The 16,597-nt window shown below is 25.5% G+C and overlaps 1 protein-coding gene across 1 annotated transcript; it reads right to left on the reverse strand.

The window, feature by feature from the left end:
• Nucleotides 1-501: 501 nt before the first annotated feature.
• LOC114174584 (rhamnogalacturonate lyase-like) lies at nt 502-7,797 on the reverse strand. The gene is made up of 16 exons (XM_028059417.1): nt 7,775-7,797; nt 4,294-4,357; nt 4,044-4,165; nt 3,835-3,885; nt 3,490-3,609; nt 3,277-3,396; nt 3,004-3,139; nt 2,725-2,901; nt 2,361-2,516; nt 2,149-2,255; nt 1,978-2,059; nt 1,759-1,900; nt 1,371-1,530; nt 1,155-1,271; nt 942-1,068; nt 502-849 (listed from the first exon to the last, which is right to left on the reverse strand). Exons 1-16 carry the CDS (start codon nt 7,795-7,797, stop codon nt 592-594), a joined length of 1,962 nt encoding a protein of 653 aa, XP_027915218.1. The 3' UTR covers nt 502-591.
• Between the last annotated feature and the right edge of the window lie 8,800 nt (nt 7,798-16,597).

A 16,597-nucleotide genomic window follows, 5' to 3' on the forward strand; every position in this document is an offset into this window, starting at 1 on the left:
GGTCTTAGACGAATAAAGTACTTTAATTGGGAGGGAAGGTCACGTAAGAAAATAGATAAAATTTGCATGAGAACGCTTATTCGAAACAGTAATATTTTATTAAAAGGTGTCATAATATTATTTTTCATAATTATGGTATATTTAATTAAACGTTTTTATTATTTTACGAAATTTTAGGTACCATATTTTCCCTAACTTTCCCAAATTCACTGAAACATCATGGTTCAGTATCTTACATTTAAAATAAATAAGAACTCACAGAAAAGAAATTGAACACCTCCACTAATAGAATCATACTCTTCAAGCACCAAATACATCAAAATTTAATGAATTTTTCTTATTATTTTGTATTAGCACAATGGAACAATAATAACAAAAAATGGACCACCAATCCATCTCTTAATATCAATATTCTTCATAATAAAAATACAAGAAGCAAGAAGGCACATGTATAATGAAAAAACTGGTTTTATTACTCTTTGATCGTAATTTCATGATTCCTACATGATAGCAAAAGCAGACGTTATGATGCATGCTTATCTGCAAATTACAAGATGAGAGAATCCTAATGCAGATTGCTCAACTACAAGTTCAAGGCAGATGTCTTCTAGTTGTTGGAGGACTTTCCAATCGAATATAATCATACATAATTCCTTCAAATAGAGATTTGGCATTTGACTGTGTCAAGTAGATGGTGTTTTTTCCTTTTACCAATTGATTACTATCTACACCTACACTATACAACTCATACAATCCATGGATGCCGTGCCTCGCTATGGCATTGTCACTGCCAATTAACTCTTGTGATGAGAAGTATGGAGGGTTTGAATTCGGCTTGTTGATCCTAACCTGATCATTTATCTCAAAACATGTTATAAACGATACTCATATATATACAGCAGAAAAAAAAGATCAATCATGGAAAAAGTAAATTGTTGTACCTCCAATCTAGAATTAGTGGCAGCTGCCAAGGCCAATTGCAGTGTGTAGTTTCCTCCCTCTATGATATTCTCAAGCTGGAACTGAATCTGCCATGTGGTTGGAACGAATTTGCCCGGTTCTGTGCTCCTGCATGCATCAGTGTGTAATTTAGAGGAGAAAACTAAACTGATGATGACAATCATAAAAATTTCTGTATGTTAAACAAAATTTACCTGGTAACTTGAGCATAAAACCAATTCTTATGATAGTCAGAAACACCGACTGTAAAAATGAGATCTTCTTTTGGATACAAATCAGCGTAACGTCCCCACAAACCGTATTGCCTAAACCTGTCACAGTAGAAATACTTTGGTAAAAACTGAAAATAGAGTGTGCATATTAGTATATACAAGTTAAAATTTGTTGTTGGCAATGAGTTTTTGGCTTACCCATTTTTGTTATCGTTTAGGTACAATTTGTTCTCAAGATCTGGGTAAGGGTCTGGTACATGGAACTCTGCAGCTGACCTATCCGGGATCCCAATTTCCCATAAAGTAGGACCATTTCTTGGAGGATTGTATACAAGAGAACCCAAGTTGATGTTGCCTCCTACACCACATTTTATATACAAGTTATTATCTTAGGAACCAAGTTATAATTATTTTTGGTATTTACTAACATCTCAAAAGCGTAAATTACTATGTAACTTATACTGAAAACTAACTTTTTTTCATTAAGGCTACAAAAGTGAACTATATTCTAATGCCATGCCATGAATCAATTGCTCCAAAAGTTTAAATCTTTGGATAAAAGCATAACTATTTTTATATATTTTACCTGGTTTGATATCAACATTGACTTCATATTTATAATTTCCAATGAAACCAGGGACCCATGCATACAAGTTGTAACTCCCAGGTACAATATTTGTAATTGAGAAGCTTCCATCTTTGTCGGTTTGAGTCCAGAATTGATAACCCTTTGAATATCGGTCAAACACATTTTAGCTGAATGCTTCACTAGTCATTCAAAATTCAACATATTAAAACTCACTACCTTGCTTTCTATTTGCCATGATCCTGCATCTCCAGGTAAAGCTAGACCAATGTAAGAACTTTCAGCTGGTTGAGCCATTCCCCTGATGAATTATATAAAGCAATTACCTATATAATTTGATCCTATGAAAACAAAGAATAAAATGAAGATAAATAAGGGATTGGCACATACCCATCATTAACTTGAAGCTTTCCTGACACCTTTCCCCGTTGTTGGGGTGGAAAGAAATCTTTTGATCCAATGAAATCATAAGGCCATTTTTTTTCTTCATTGGATAACTAATTTACCAAAGAACAACAATATATCGTGTCATAATATAATACTTCACTCTAATAATGTGCAATGAATAATCGTATGTGAGTGTTAAAGGTAAGAATAAGTACCTGTGTTACAGCATCTGACCACAGAGACTTAAACTGAGTTTTGGTTGGCACAGAGTTAAGGTAAACAAAAATTGGCCCAAAAACCTTCGTGTAAGTCTCCCCTTCATCAAATGCAGTGATTGCCTTCTTGCCAGCATAATGAGTGCTGGTAAACATCTGCACACAGAAAAAATAAAAAACCTAGTAGAAGAAGAACAACAACGAAAACAGAACTAAAGAAGTATTAATCTGAATGAAAATATTCAAACATGTTTAACATAGTATTATAATTTTCTGTAACATGCTTAATACCAGTTATCTACTTAATATAAGAGAAAACTCGATAAGGAATTGTTGATGCATGGAGGGATTCGTTAGGTCTTACGGAAAGAGAAGTTGAGCCAACATGAGAAGTGAGTTCTTGTTTAACGGGCCCACCATTGCGGAACTCATTACTGGGAGTTATCAACCAGAAACCCACTGGTGCTGAATCATCCTCTGTAATCCACCCATGAACAGAGTTATCTTTGTTCTCTGCCGAGTATTGGTATTTATCATCAACCTACAACCCAACAAACACGCGTTCGATTCATACACATTATGAGCAACAAAAAGAAAAATAGAAAAATTCAATGTCAATTCAACCAGATGCATAACCAATCACCTCTCCTCGAATTTGTGGGTCAGCTGCATGGGTTAAGAGAACAGCTTCAGGATACGCCAGCGCCTGGCCCGTTTTTCTATCTTCTGCAGTTGGCATCTTCCTTTGCCTTGTATCAGATAAGGCCATATAGTGGAACCTGCATCATTGGTTTGGTTGGTAATAAGTTAACCTTTGTTTTTTACGAGTCAATGAAAATTACTAACGTTAATTTTTGCAAAATCAAAGGCAAATTATGTTTTTTAACTTGTCTGACGGTAACAGTTTTGTAGTTACCTGTCTTCGTCGAGTTTGTAAACAGTTCTAATTTGATAAACCGTGACTGCAGGTAATCCTGGTGGACGATTAAATATTGCGTATGTATAAAACCCAGAATCGCCTCTTCGCAATATATACCTGCACCAAAATACGTTTATGTCAGACAATGTTGAGAAGCTAATTCTGCATTTGATTCAAAGTGTTTGAAAAATTTAGGTTTAAAATCCACACCTTAAGTCTATGTTTATGGGGACACTTGAGCCTTTCATGGAAGCACTCCATGTTTTTAGAAAGGAAACCTCCACCACAGTATCACTTGCTTCAATGACTGAGAACTTTGTCCCACTGAATCTGCAGCACAGTATCAATCATTAATTTGTCTCTTGAATTGCAACAGAGCATAAAGCATGCATGCATGCATGCATGCTTTTACTCTATTATTGGTTTTGCTATCTAGTGACTGAGAACTAATGACACGAATGACTGAATTTAAATTCGATATTCTCTTTCACTATTAATATATCATTTCACTAAGCAGATACAACAATCTTTTCCAAAATAATACAAACAGTGTACCTCTCAAAGATCCCAGATTTTCCTCCCTCGTTCCAAACAACGTCAAAGTACCTATAAAAAAGAAAAGTAAGGTTATTTATATATGAAAAACTAGCCATGACTTAATGTGGATCAAATTAACCTTTTTTCCATGATATACTTTGTAAGAAAATGGAACATAACTTCAATGTAATTTATTTAGCGTGAATAAGTGTAAGATATGTACATACCCTCTATCAAATTGATGGTTTTTTTGATCAAGTATATTTTGAGTTCCGTCATAGTATAGTCCAATAATATAGCCTCCGGGATTTGACAAATTCAGGGAAACTATGCCGTTTTCAATCACTACCTGAAAATCATCTCAAGACTTTAAACTGTTAAACCTAAGTATTTGACAACAAAATCAAAACAATTAATGGTTATTTCTTTATTTATTTTTTTTCAATATCCTGAACGAATTCTATCATTAAAAAGAACATTTATCACCTGGTCTTCATTTTTATTCAGCTTGACAGCAGCAGCAGTAGTCCTCAAACCCTTTCTGCAAGTGGGAAAAGCAGTTAAAAATCAAGTCAAGTCATTTCAAAGTGCGACGTTTTCATTTGACGGTATTCAAAAATAAAAAAGGGAACATAAGGACAATACTTGAGACTGAACTGAAATATTTTCCATAATTTTTTTATTAGAAAAAGATAAAACACCGAGTAACTTAAAAAAAGAAAAATAGGTATAAAAAGGTTATATTAAATATTAAATATTCAATTTATATTCAATTTATAATTAAATATTATAATTTATAATTGAATTTAAAAAATAATTAATAATAATGTCAATTTTATAAATGAAATAGTTCTATTTTAACAAAATTTGAGACTAAATTAAACAAAAATAATGAATATAAAGACTGAATTGAACAAAAATAATAAATATGGGGATTAAATTAAACAAAAATAAATAATACAACCACAAACTTGTATGTGACATTAGTATTGACACGTGACACAATTGTGACTTGACACGTGGACAATTTTTTTGAAATTAAAAAATTAAAAAAACTAGGAACTGACACGTGACATGTACGTTAACTATTTAAACACCATTAGTGAAAATGACCAAATTGACCATAATTTGACGAAAATGTGGACCTAATTGAACACAAAATGAAAATAGTGACCAAATTGAATAAAAACAATAAAAATAGTACACGTGGCATTAGTATCGGGATATCGAATATAGAGACTAAATTGAACAAAAATAACTAATATCGAGATTAAATTGAACAAAAATAAATAATACAACCACAAACTGATATGTGACACTAGTATTGACACGTGGACAATTTTTTTGAAATTAAAAAATTTTAAAAAATTAAAAAAAATTAAAAAAAAACTAGAAACTGACATGTGGCATGTACGATTCAAAATATTTAACTATTTAAACACCATTAGTGAAAATGAGCAAATTGACCATAATTTGACGAAAATATGAACCTAATTGAACACAAAACAAAAATAGGGACCAAATTGAATAAAAACAACAAAAATAGGGACCAAATACATATTTAAGCCTATATAATAAACAATGTAAGAGATGCATATATAGTAATAATAATAATAATAATACAATTTAATATTTAGTACTACAAAACGGTTTGTTGTTTCTCCTTTCCCAGCTATATGTTGTGCTTAATTATAAATTGTAATTCATGAAGAACGTTTTTGGAAACCTAGCTATTGGAATTGGAAACAAAACAATATCGCTTTGATCACTTGATTTAAAAAGAAAACGAAGAGAAAGACAAATACAATATGTTTCTCGTCAGTTAAAACATCAAAAAGAGAGAAATGGGGGAAGAAGAACATTTGAACTCACCTCAAAATGTTTTCATTTTGCTTGCTTGAAAAATTGAGGTAGAGATATGATTTTTCAAATAGGAATAATAATTTCTTGCTTATCTTTGTTTTAAATATGGGACTTGCTGACTGGTGTCCTAAGGACATTAATTAAGGATAGTTAATACGTATTGAAATTTACAACAATTCATAGTTAATTGTAATATTAAATAAAATTTGACCTAATCATAATTAATACAATTTTATTTTATTTAAAAGACAAGAAAATTCATAAATATTGTACAGTTGTTATAATATTTTATTTAATGTTTACCAATAAAAGTTAAACAATAATTAAATAATAAAATAACTATATTATAATGTTATTAAAAATTAAAATATAATTAAACATAAAAAAGTTTAAATTAATAAAAAACCAATAAAAATAGTATTAAACATTCAAAAAATTTACAAAAAATAAAAATGAAAATATCAATTTGAGATTTAATTGAGTCTCCAAAATGGTTATTTTTATTCCTTAAATATATAAAAGGATAATTTTGTCTTTATAAACTCAGTTTAATGCTTTTTATATTATTTTAATTAATAAAATTAATTATTCTAATTTTCAATGTAAAAATGACAAAATCAATGCACATTTATTATTCATTAACCAGTGTCCTGAGGGCACTTGTTAACATTATCCTTTATTTTTTTATCTTCTTTACTCTTTGATAACTTCTTGTAGGAGAATGTTATCCCGTGCCCTAAAAACACTAATTAAAAAATAATAAATGTGCATTAATTTTATAATTTTTACATTAAAAATTGGAAAAATTAATTTTATTAATTAAAATAATATAAATGTATATAACTGATTTTATAAAAACAAAAATATCTTTTAAAATCTCTAAGCAATAAAAATAACCATTTTGGAAACTCTATTAAATCTTAAATTAATACTTTAATTTTTTATATTTTGTATATCTTTTATATGTTTAATACTATTTTTTTGTTGGTTTTTTTGTTAATTTAAATTTTTTATGTTTAATAATATTTTAATTTTTAATAACATTAAAATATAGTTTTTATTATTTAATTATTTTTTACCTTCTCTAAATATTAAATAAAATATTATAATTATTGTATAATACTTATGGATATTATTGTCTTTTAAATAAAATAAAATAATATTAATTGTTTTTATGTAAGATTTCATTTAATATTACAATTAAATATGAATTTTTAAAAATTTTGATGTGTATTAATTATCTTTAATAAGTATTTAATAAGTATCTTTGAACATTAGTTTGCAATACCCAAAAATAAATAAACAATATAGTCTGTGCATATAATCAGCTCGAAGAAATGTTTTATAAACATCTCACATATATATATATATATATATATATATATATATATATATATATATATATATATATATATATATATATATATATATATATATATATATATATATATATATATATATATATATATATATATATATATATATATATATATATATGTCTTGTAAGTTTTTCTTCCATGCTAAAATTTTTCCAAGTTAAATAGTTTTGATATTGTTAGTTTTTTTTTTTTTCAATTTATGTATACCATTGTTTTATATATTATTTATATAGAAAAAATTTTGATTTGGGTTTTGCTCCTCTGTATTATTTGTTAATTTTTATATCTTTTCAACAATTTTTGAATACCTTCGTGTGGATATAAATTTTTTATTGAGTAAAAATGAAATAAGAAAGAAAATTTATAATTTTATTATTTTTTAAAAAAATTTATTGGAAGTGAATTAGATGTCTTATGTGGTGGACTTGCGTATCATTTGTATTGTGTTCGTCCCCGTAAACTTTTCTCGAAAGCTTTTTTTGTTCTTATGATTTTTTTATTATTGAGTCACAAAGAGATAAGCATAGAGCAAAAACATTGGTAACTATAATGGGGAAAAAGTAGAGTAAGGAAGAACCTAAACGAGACACTCTGAGAAGTGGCAGAGCAGGCACCAAAAAAGATTAAGCTGAGAAGCAAAGCCATTCTAAACCACCATTGGAAGGGAACTTGCTTCCTTATATTAGTTTCCACCATCATCTCTTACCGTTATGAACCTGCAAGTAACTTCAAGCTTCATTTCTGGTTATAAAAGATCACAACAATATTTCAAAGAATACTAAAATGAGTTTTAGCAACATGCCAAACTAACTTATAACGACAAAAGAAAAAAGATAAAGCTAATATTCAAATTCTGAAGAACACACAGAAACCTTGACTTTCACCGTTTTTTTTTCTTCAAAAACCGATAATAGAGTTGCAGAAAACCATATACGTACAGGAGGTGAAAAAATTTTGATGATAGATATTTTTCTTTGTAATTGTTTTTCTATAATAAATCTCTTTCGGAACCTTAAATATGCAACTTCAAACAACGTGTGGGAAGTGAATTACCTTATCTATGTAAATACAAAGTCAAATTTTCCTTTTAGGGTGGTGATAGACAAACATCTCTTATTTTAATAAACATTAATTCTACATTAATTATATCATATTTTTATTTTAAAATATAAATTTACTTGACAAGAGTCAACTACAAAATTTAAAAGTATTACTTTTCTCATATAGAAATTTAATTGAGAGGTCCACGTGAACTTTTTAGGAAAAATTTAACCTTCTCTATTTCTATAACACAAAAGTTGTTACTTTACAATATTACTTCGTGTTATATAATTTTCTTTTTTATATTCTGAAGTTGTGTTTATGTCTACCATATATTAAATTATAATGTCATAAACTCAACCACAGAATGATTCCTATTTTCTGAATTACATTTATGACCATGTGTATAAAGGAGGTTTGTATTACTCTTTAGGAAGATGACCAATAGATCAAAGTGTGAACAACTAATAATATTGCTATTATTTCCTTTTCCATGTATATTGCCATATTTGGCATTTGAAAGCGTTACTTTTTATACATTTTACAATTATTGATTATAATTGTAAGAAGTGTATTTTGACTTCTTTTTTTCAAAAAGTAGGCAATGCCAAGTGAAATGCACTTAATAATATTTTTTCTTAATAATGAACTTAATCTTTTTTTCTTAATAATGCACTTAAAGTTTTCATTATTAAGTACATTAAGAAAAAATATTAAATGTATTAAGAAAATTAATTATTATTAAAAATTTATTAATATCTTAATGTTTTCTAAATGGTGCTTTTAATGAAGACAACACATTACTATGATAGTGTAATTAATAAAAATTTAAACACTAATTAAATTTAAAATATTTTTAGAATAAAAATCATTAAAAAGGTGACTTTTCTTTTACTAGGTACACTTACTTTGTGTTTGGATGAAGCATTTCGACAATGCTGAGAATTTGAAATGCCTTGTATTTGAATTGCTTGCAATTAAATTCCCTTCATTTTCTAAATAACTTGTTTGGATAAATAAATTAAAATACCTTACATTTCAATTTCTTGTTTGAATAAAATAATTGAATTTCTTGTGAGATAAAATTTCATTTTTATAATATTTATTTTAGGCTTAATTATGTTTTGAGTTCATGATAAATTTGAAAACGGGTCGGTCAGGCTTGTCAAGTCAACAGGTCGATCGAGTCGTTGGGCCTGCCCGACACGTTTGCGTCGTCTGGCCCGCCAAACCCATGTGGGTCGCCAGGCTCGCCCGTCTTGCTTGGGCCATCCGCTGACCTGTCATGGTTGTCAGGTTTGTCGGGTCTGTTTGGGATTGAATCTAGAGTGTGAGGTTGAGTGAGAAAATTTTCAAATTCTACCTTTTTTTAAGGCATTTGAATTTCTTCTAATTTAGTTTATTGAAATACTTCAAAAAAATACATGCATTTTAATTGTTTTTTAATTTCTCTATCCAAACAAAGCATTTCATTGCAAAGAATTTCAAATTCTTTAAATAAATGAATTACTCTCTTAAATTGTCTTATCCAAACACATCATAATGTGAGGGAATACATTTGTGGGTGGGTGGGTCTTCATTTGGTAAAATATTTCTTAAAAAATTGTTATAGACTAAAGGAAGGTTCATTCGTGGGGAAATACATTCCTTGTGAGAGAAGTTTCGGTGTGGGTTCATTTGTTAAAACACTTTTTTTATTGGATGAGATAACATTGTCTATTATTTTTTTTCTTTATAGAAAACATTTTTGTATAAATTAATAATGTATTATGCTTTAAGAAAAAACCCATGTCGTAACAGTGGTCCAGACAAAAAAATTGTAATATTTTCAACCATGTTGAGAAAATGTTAAAAATATCAGTAATGATTTTTCGAAATCAAATTTTACTTTCAGAAATTCCATGTAGATAGGTATCATTTATTTGTAATCATAATTTTAAAAGCAAAGCATTTTAATAAAAAGCCCTCTTGTGTCTTCACTCTCAAAGGACCCTTTTGCCGTCAACTGAAATTACTAGAATTTTAAATTCAGATGGAAGGTGTGAAATATGATATGGACATAGTGTAAAATATTTACCTATAAAAACATAACATGTAATTTTTTAGATTTTATAAAGTTATAATTCTTTTTTTTTTAATTTGAATATTTTTAATCAGATTTTAATAAAAAAATTATATTTTATAATTAAGTTTTTATTTTTTTTTTCATAATGAGATGAAGTAATAATGTTTTTATTCGGTCAAGAGATAACAAAAATATTTGTATTTGCAGATAAAATTCGCGACAGATAGTTAGTATTTACGAGTATTTATTATTTGTGAAAAACAGATATTTTAATACTCGTTTATAAACAGGTTGAGTGCAGATATTATATTACTCGAACTCATTTAAGAATATTATATTTTATTAAGCTAAATTTAATTAAAATTATATTTAAAAATTTTATATAACATATATCTTTTTTAAATACTTAGAGATATATAAATATTCATTCGTAGCTATAAGTTTTAAAAGATTTAACATATATTTTTTAAATAAGTATTCAATGAATAAACTAATGAGTAATATTGTAATTTTTTTTTTCTTTTGTAAGTTGGATAACAAACAAACACTATTGGTGATCGTCGTGACCCATTGTTATCCTTTCTATGTATACGTGTATAAAAAATTATGAAATTTTGGAGTTAATATAAAATAATGTTATAATTAATATAAAACGATAAAATAGTTTCTGTTATATTTTACATTATTTATAATATCGGTTTATATTATATTAATAAAAAAATCTCACATTTTTAATATTTGAAGACAAATAAGCTACATTATATTATAAAATAAAATAACAATCACATCATTTAATTAAACAAAAAATTAATTGATAATCATTTAATTAAAAATATTAAAAAAAATTAGACGTAAATTTAAAAAAAAAATCAATTAAAAATATTTAAATTTATTTAAAATTTAAAAGCTAATTAATCTTAATCTTTACCTCTAATAAGAAAGGAAAAATTGGAGAAAAATAAGTAGACAGTAAAAGAGAACTGAGTAGATAATGCGTACCTGATCTGTATATATTATCCTCTTTTTTGTATTATCTTCTTGTCAATGACCTTTAGCAATAAGACAGTGGTGGCACTAAAATCAGGAAAGAAAATTATTATAATTCCCCACAATTACGAAAATAAAATAAAGTTACAAAGTTATAATTTTTTTCATTATTTGTTTTCTAATAACTTATATTAAAAACTTTAATGTACTGTATACGTACCTGCATGATTATTTCAATTATGTTGATTTCTTGAATTTTTAGATTCATATATAAATATTTTGTAAAAGGATGGGAGCACGGTAATTTTTATTAATAATAATTTTGCTGATTAAAAGGATTTTGAGCATTTAAAAGCTTTTTCATGCATGCAATACATTGTCATATTAACAATTTAAGTAAAGCAACTAGATACAAAAGAAAAAATATACTATAAAAAGGTTGAAATTTATTCTATAAAATTTGAGGAGGCTTTGTAAATATATAGATCTTAAATGAGTTAAAAGACACAAAAAACTGTACTACAAGATTTTTTTTATTAGCAATTTATATGTACGTATTTAAAATAAAACAGTGAAACATTTGGATGTTTTAACCCTTATAAAGAAAGAAGAAAAATAGAACAAAAATGGTAGACGTAATCAAGAAAATGAGATAGAATAAAAATAGGTTGAAAACATTCTGTACAATATATTTTTATATATATATAAAAAAAATATCTCTCAATTGTATGTGTATGTGTGCATATATTCTCATCTAAATATTATGAAAAATAAAAGAAAAAGAAGCAGATATCATATTAGAAAATGATATGAACCTGTGACTATCAGGATTTACAGAGAAGGGCAGAAAGAAGTTGATGTGCTTTTCTTAAAACAATGAGAGCTGCATGTGTATATATATAGCCTTTATTCAACCTATACTAATTATTAAAATCATACTGGTACTAAATAATTTAGTAAATTCATTCTTTAAAATTAATCACAGTTTATTAACTTTACTTTAACTTAATTGAATTCAGAAAAAAACTATTACACATAAAATTCAAATTATCATTTAATTATTCATATCAACCTCTCCTGTGAATTAAAAACAATTTTTAATTAATTGAGTTGCATAAGGAAAGCGTTTTGTACAACTATTATATATTAATAAATTAGGTTTGGTATATTTTGTTCTAAAACAAGTTACTTGATAAATTATGGTTGTGATATTTATCATTCTACATAAGGAGTACTATATTTGTTACTCTTAATTAATTGGAGAAAACTAAAAGTCATTAATTAATTTATTTAATATTAGTATTTAGTATATTCAGTTAATGATAAATACATATATATTTATTAATAATAATATTATCCCTTATTAACTCTATGGCTTCTTAAATTTTATAATTTAAATTGTGATTTAATTAGTAATTTGTTATTTATAATTAAATTTTGTTATTCATTTGAATTTTTATATTTTTTATTCAAGTCACTATTTAAAAAAATAATTAATGTGGCTCCCTATATTAAATTGAAGTTAACATCAGTTTTAATATGTCACAAGTTAAAATTTAGGTTACTTTTTTCATCTTGAAACACTTTTAATTTTTTTTTCTATTTATTTATTTTTATCTTCTATCCAACCTTCTCCACCTCCTTTCAACTCCCTCCATACAATCCTTACAAGTTGTTTAATTTAACTTTGCATTTGAAAAGTGGTGCAAAGTAGTGTGAGGTGGATGGTGATAAGAAATGGAGGGAGATAAAAGAAAAAAAAAACAAAGAATTTCAAAATAAAAAATAATATATATTTTGATACATAACATTTTTCAAGTCAATTTGATGAAAGGATCTCATTGAATTAAAAAATAATAATAATAAAGACGCATTTAAATAAAAGGTTTAATCATGTTTTTAGTCCTTATTTTCGTAGCGAAATCTCAATTTAGTCCCTCTATTTTTTTTTCATCTCAATTTGGTTCATGTTTTGATAAATTTGATCTCAATATAGTCCTTTTCATTAGTGATACAGTAACAACATTAAATGGGGTGTCACGTGTCAGTTCCTCGATTTTTTGAATTTTCTTTTATTTATTATTATTTTTTTAAAAAAATTGCCATGTGTCAAGTGGTCGTCATGCTACGTGGCAGTGACATAGTGATGTGGCAGTGATAATGCCAGGTGTTATTTTCTCAGTCTTAATTTGGTCCCTGTATGCTAATTTTTGTTTCAATTTAGTCCCTATATTTGTAAAAGTAGTGCAATTTTGTCCCTCTCCAAATTGAAACAAAAATTAATTTTTATATAAATGTTATACAAATATTTTTCTTAAATTTGATATTTTTATTCAAATTGATATTTTTATTATATATTTTTAACATAGCTAAGTTTATTTAAATTTGTGTTTCACATTCAACTTTACTTAAAATTGTTTTCAAATTTTAAATTTATATGTTTTTTATTGTTACATGAACTAGTTAATTTATGAATTTTTTTTTCTGTTAACATTATTTTCTATTAACAACTTTAAAATAATTTAAAATAAAGTTCAATGTAAAATATTAATTAAATGAACTTAATTTTGTTAAAAATATTTACTCGAAATATCAATTTTGATAGAAATATTTGTGTACATTTATATAAAAATTAAATTTGATTTCAATTTGGAGTGGGACAAAATTTCTCAATCTTTACAAAATTTGAGACTGAATTGAGACAAATATTAAAATAAATGTACCAAATTGAGAAATTGGAAATAACATAAGTGACACGTGTCATTGTCACTGCCACGTGGCACAATGACAGCTTGACACGTGGCAATTTTTTTTTTTTTTTATTTAAAAAAAATAAAAAAAAATTCAAAAAAAAAATTCAAAAAATCGAGAAACTGACACGTGGTACGATCAAATTTCCCAAAACAAGAACCAAATTGAGATGAAAAAAATAAAGGGAGCAAATTGAGATTTCGCTACGAAAATAGGAACCAAAAGCATGATTAAACCAAAATAAAAACATATATTAAGATCAAAACAAATAAAATACCTAAACATTACTATAAATTAAACCTTAAATTTTCAAATAACTTCTTTTAGTTTGGTTTAATATACATAATTAAATATGAATGTGCTTTTAACTTCTTAGTAATAAATACTATTAATCATCATTATTTCTTAAATGAATATCTTCTTAAATAACTTTTGACTTAAATAACTTTGTGTATAAATTATTTTCATAAATTAAAATTAAAATTATAAATATTAATTTCATTTATAAAAGAAAAAATAAAAAAAATACAAAATAAAATTATTTTCATAAAATAAAATAAACTTGTGTATAAATTAATTTGTAAATGCTTCCTCAAATAAGTTCTTTAACTTTAAGTTCTTATTTCAAATTTTATCTGAATTAATTTTTATAAAAAATATTTCGCTTTTACATTTTCTATAATTTATAGAAAAAAAAACTCAAAAATCCATTCTAAATTTTTTTAATCGTCTCTTGTCATATTATTATGAATTTGGTCAAACAAAATTATAAGTTACGTAAAATTTTGTCAAATTTATAATTTAGTCAAATAAGTTTAACAAAATTTAGCCAAGTTAACTAGTTTTTTTTATCATATTATAAATTTAGTCAAATAAAACATTATACTGTTTCACCGTTTTTTATATATAAAAACTTTATTTCGCTCCTTTATTAAATATAGATTTTTTAATTACTTTAAAAATTTGTATTTTAGTTTTTCTCTCTCTTTCTTATCAATTACTTACTTTATGGGAGTTTGACTTTTTTAACTTAACCTATGCTATTTGCATAAATTAATTTTATATTTTTAATATATATTGATATGTTCATTTATGTTTTAATTTTCAATTACTGTTAATAATAAAGCGTTTTTTGTCTCTTGAGAATCTCTTGTAAACCTTTTGTGTCATTAACTTTTTAATACTTTTTCTTCTTTTATTAATTTTAATTTTTCAGTCAAAATTATATTTTAATTTTTCTACTACTTTTTTTATCTCGTTAATGTTTTTAATAATATTTTACTTTTGTTATTTATTTTATTAGTCAAGCAAACTTAATCTTTAACTCTTTTAAAATCTATTAAACCTTTTTGAATCGCATTCATTTTTTATTTGTGTTATTATTTTAAGGGTTAAATATGTTTTTGGTCTTTCAAGTTTCAGCGAAATTTGGAATTAGTCCCTCATCAAAACTTTTGACCAATTTAGTCTTTCATCTTTCAAAATGTGTGAATTTAGTCCTTTTAACCAAATTTTGTTAAGTTTATCTGACGTTTCAAGCGCATTTCATGATAGTATTTAAATTATTTACACTGTTTGACACATTTTTGTTTCAATGTTAACTTAAATACTATCATGAAATGCGCTTGAAACATTAAATAAACTTAACAAAATTTGGTTAAAAGGACTAAATTAACACATTTTGAAAGATGAAGGACTAAATTGGTATAAAGTTTTGATGAGGGACTAATTCCAAAATTCACTGACACTTAAGGGACCAAAAACATATTTAACCCTTATTTTAATCAAATTAATTTTTAATTGATTTAAAAATTTATTAAAAAAATTAATTATATCCTATTCTTTCAATTTATTATTTGAAGTGATAAAAAATATAAATTTATTTTTGAATTCGTAAACAAGTTAAATTAACTTTTAATATTATATTTATGCATTTCTAATGATAAAGAATTAAATTGGTCAAGATTTTCAAGAAGTACTAATTGCAATTTTCATTAAAAGTTAAAGAATAAAAAACATATGTAACACTATTATATATATATATATATATATATATATATATATATATATATATATTTGAATTATGTATCTTTTGCTATTATTTATATTGATAGATATATCATATATTTGATTATTTGATTATTGTTATTATTATCAAATATTCTGTTTTATTAGGTTTTACTTTTTCCTTCATATGATGGGACATTTTACTTTATATATTGGGCAATGATATTTTGACTATTAAATTTTGACAACTTTCTCTTACCTTACAACATGATGTGTCATTTTATAAGTGATTTTTAAATATTGAGAATGAGAAAAAGAAAAAAATATAAAATCACTTAGAAGATGACACATAAGATTGTAAGAGAAAATTGTCAAAATTTAGTAGTCAAACATTCATTTCCCTTATATAATAAATCAGGTTCTAATAAATCAGTAAACAAGCTATCATTGAGTTGTTTTCATTAAATACTTTTTTTTTAACATTTGTCTTTCTCATCGTTTATACATATCTAACAACTTATGTGATTGATATGAAATATTATGATAGATTTATATGTGATTAAATAGAATATAATGATATTATTGATTGTTATGAAAAGTCACAATAAAATTAAAATAAAAATTTACCGTAAGATATCGATAGACATTAGTTAATAAAACGATTAGGTTTTGTCTTTAGTTATAATTT

This window comes from Vigna unguiculata, chromosome 2 (genome assembly GCF_004118075.2).
Source record: "Vigna unguiculata cultivar IT97K-499-35 chromosome 2, ASM411807v1, whole genome shotgun sequence".
NCBI lineage: Eukaryota > Viridiplantae > Streptophyta > Magnoliopsida > Fabales > Fabaceae > Vigna > Vigna unguiculata.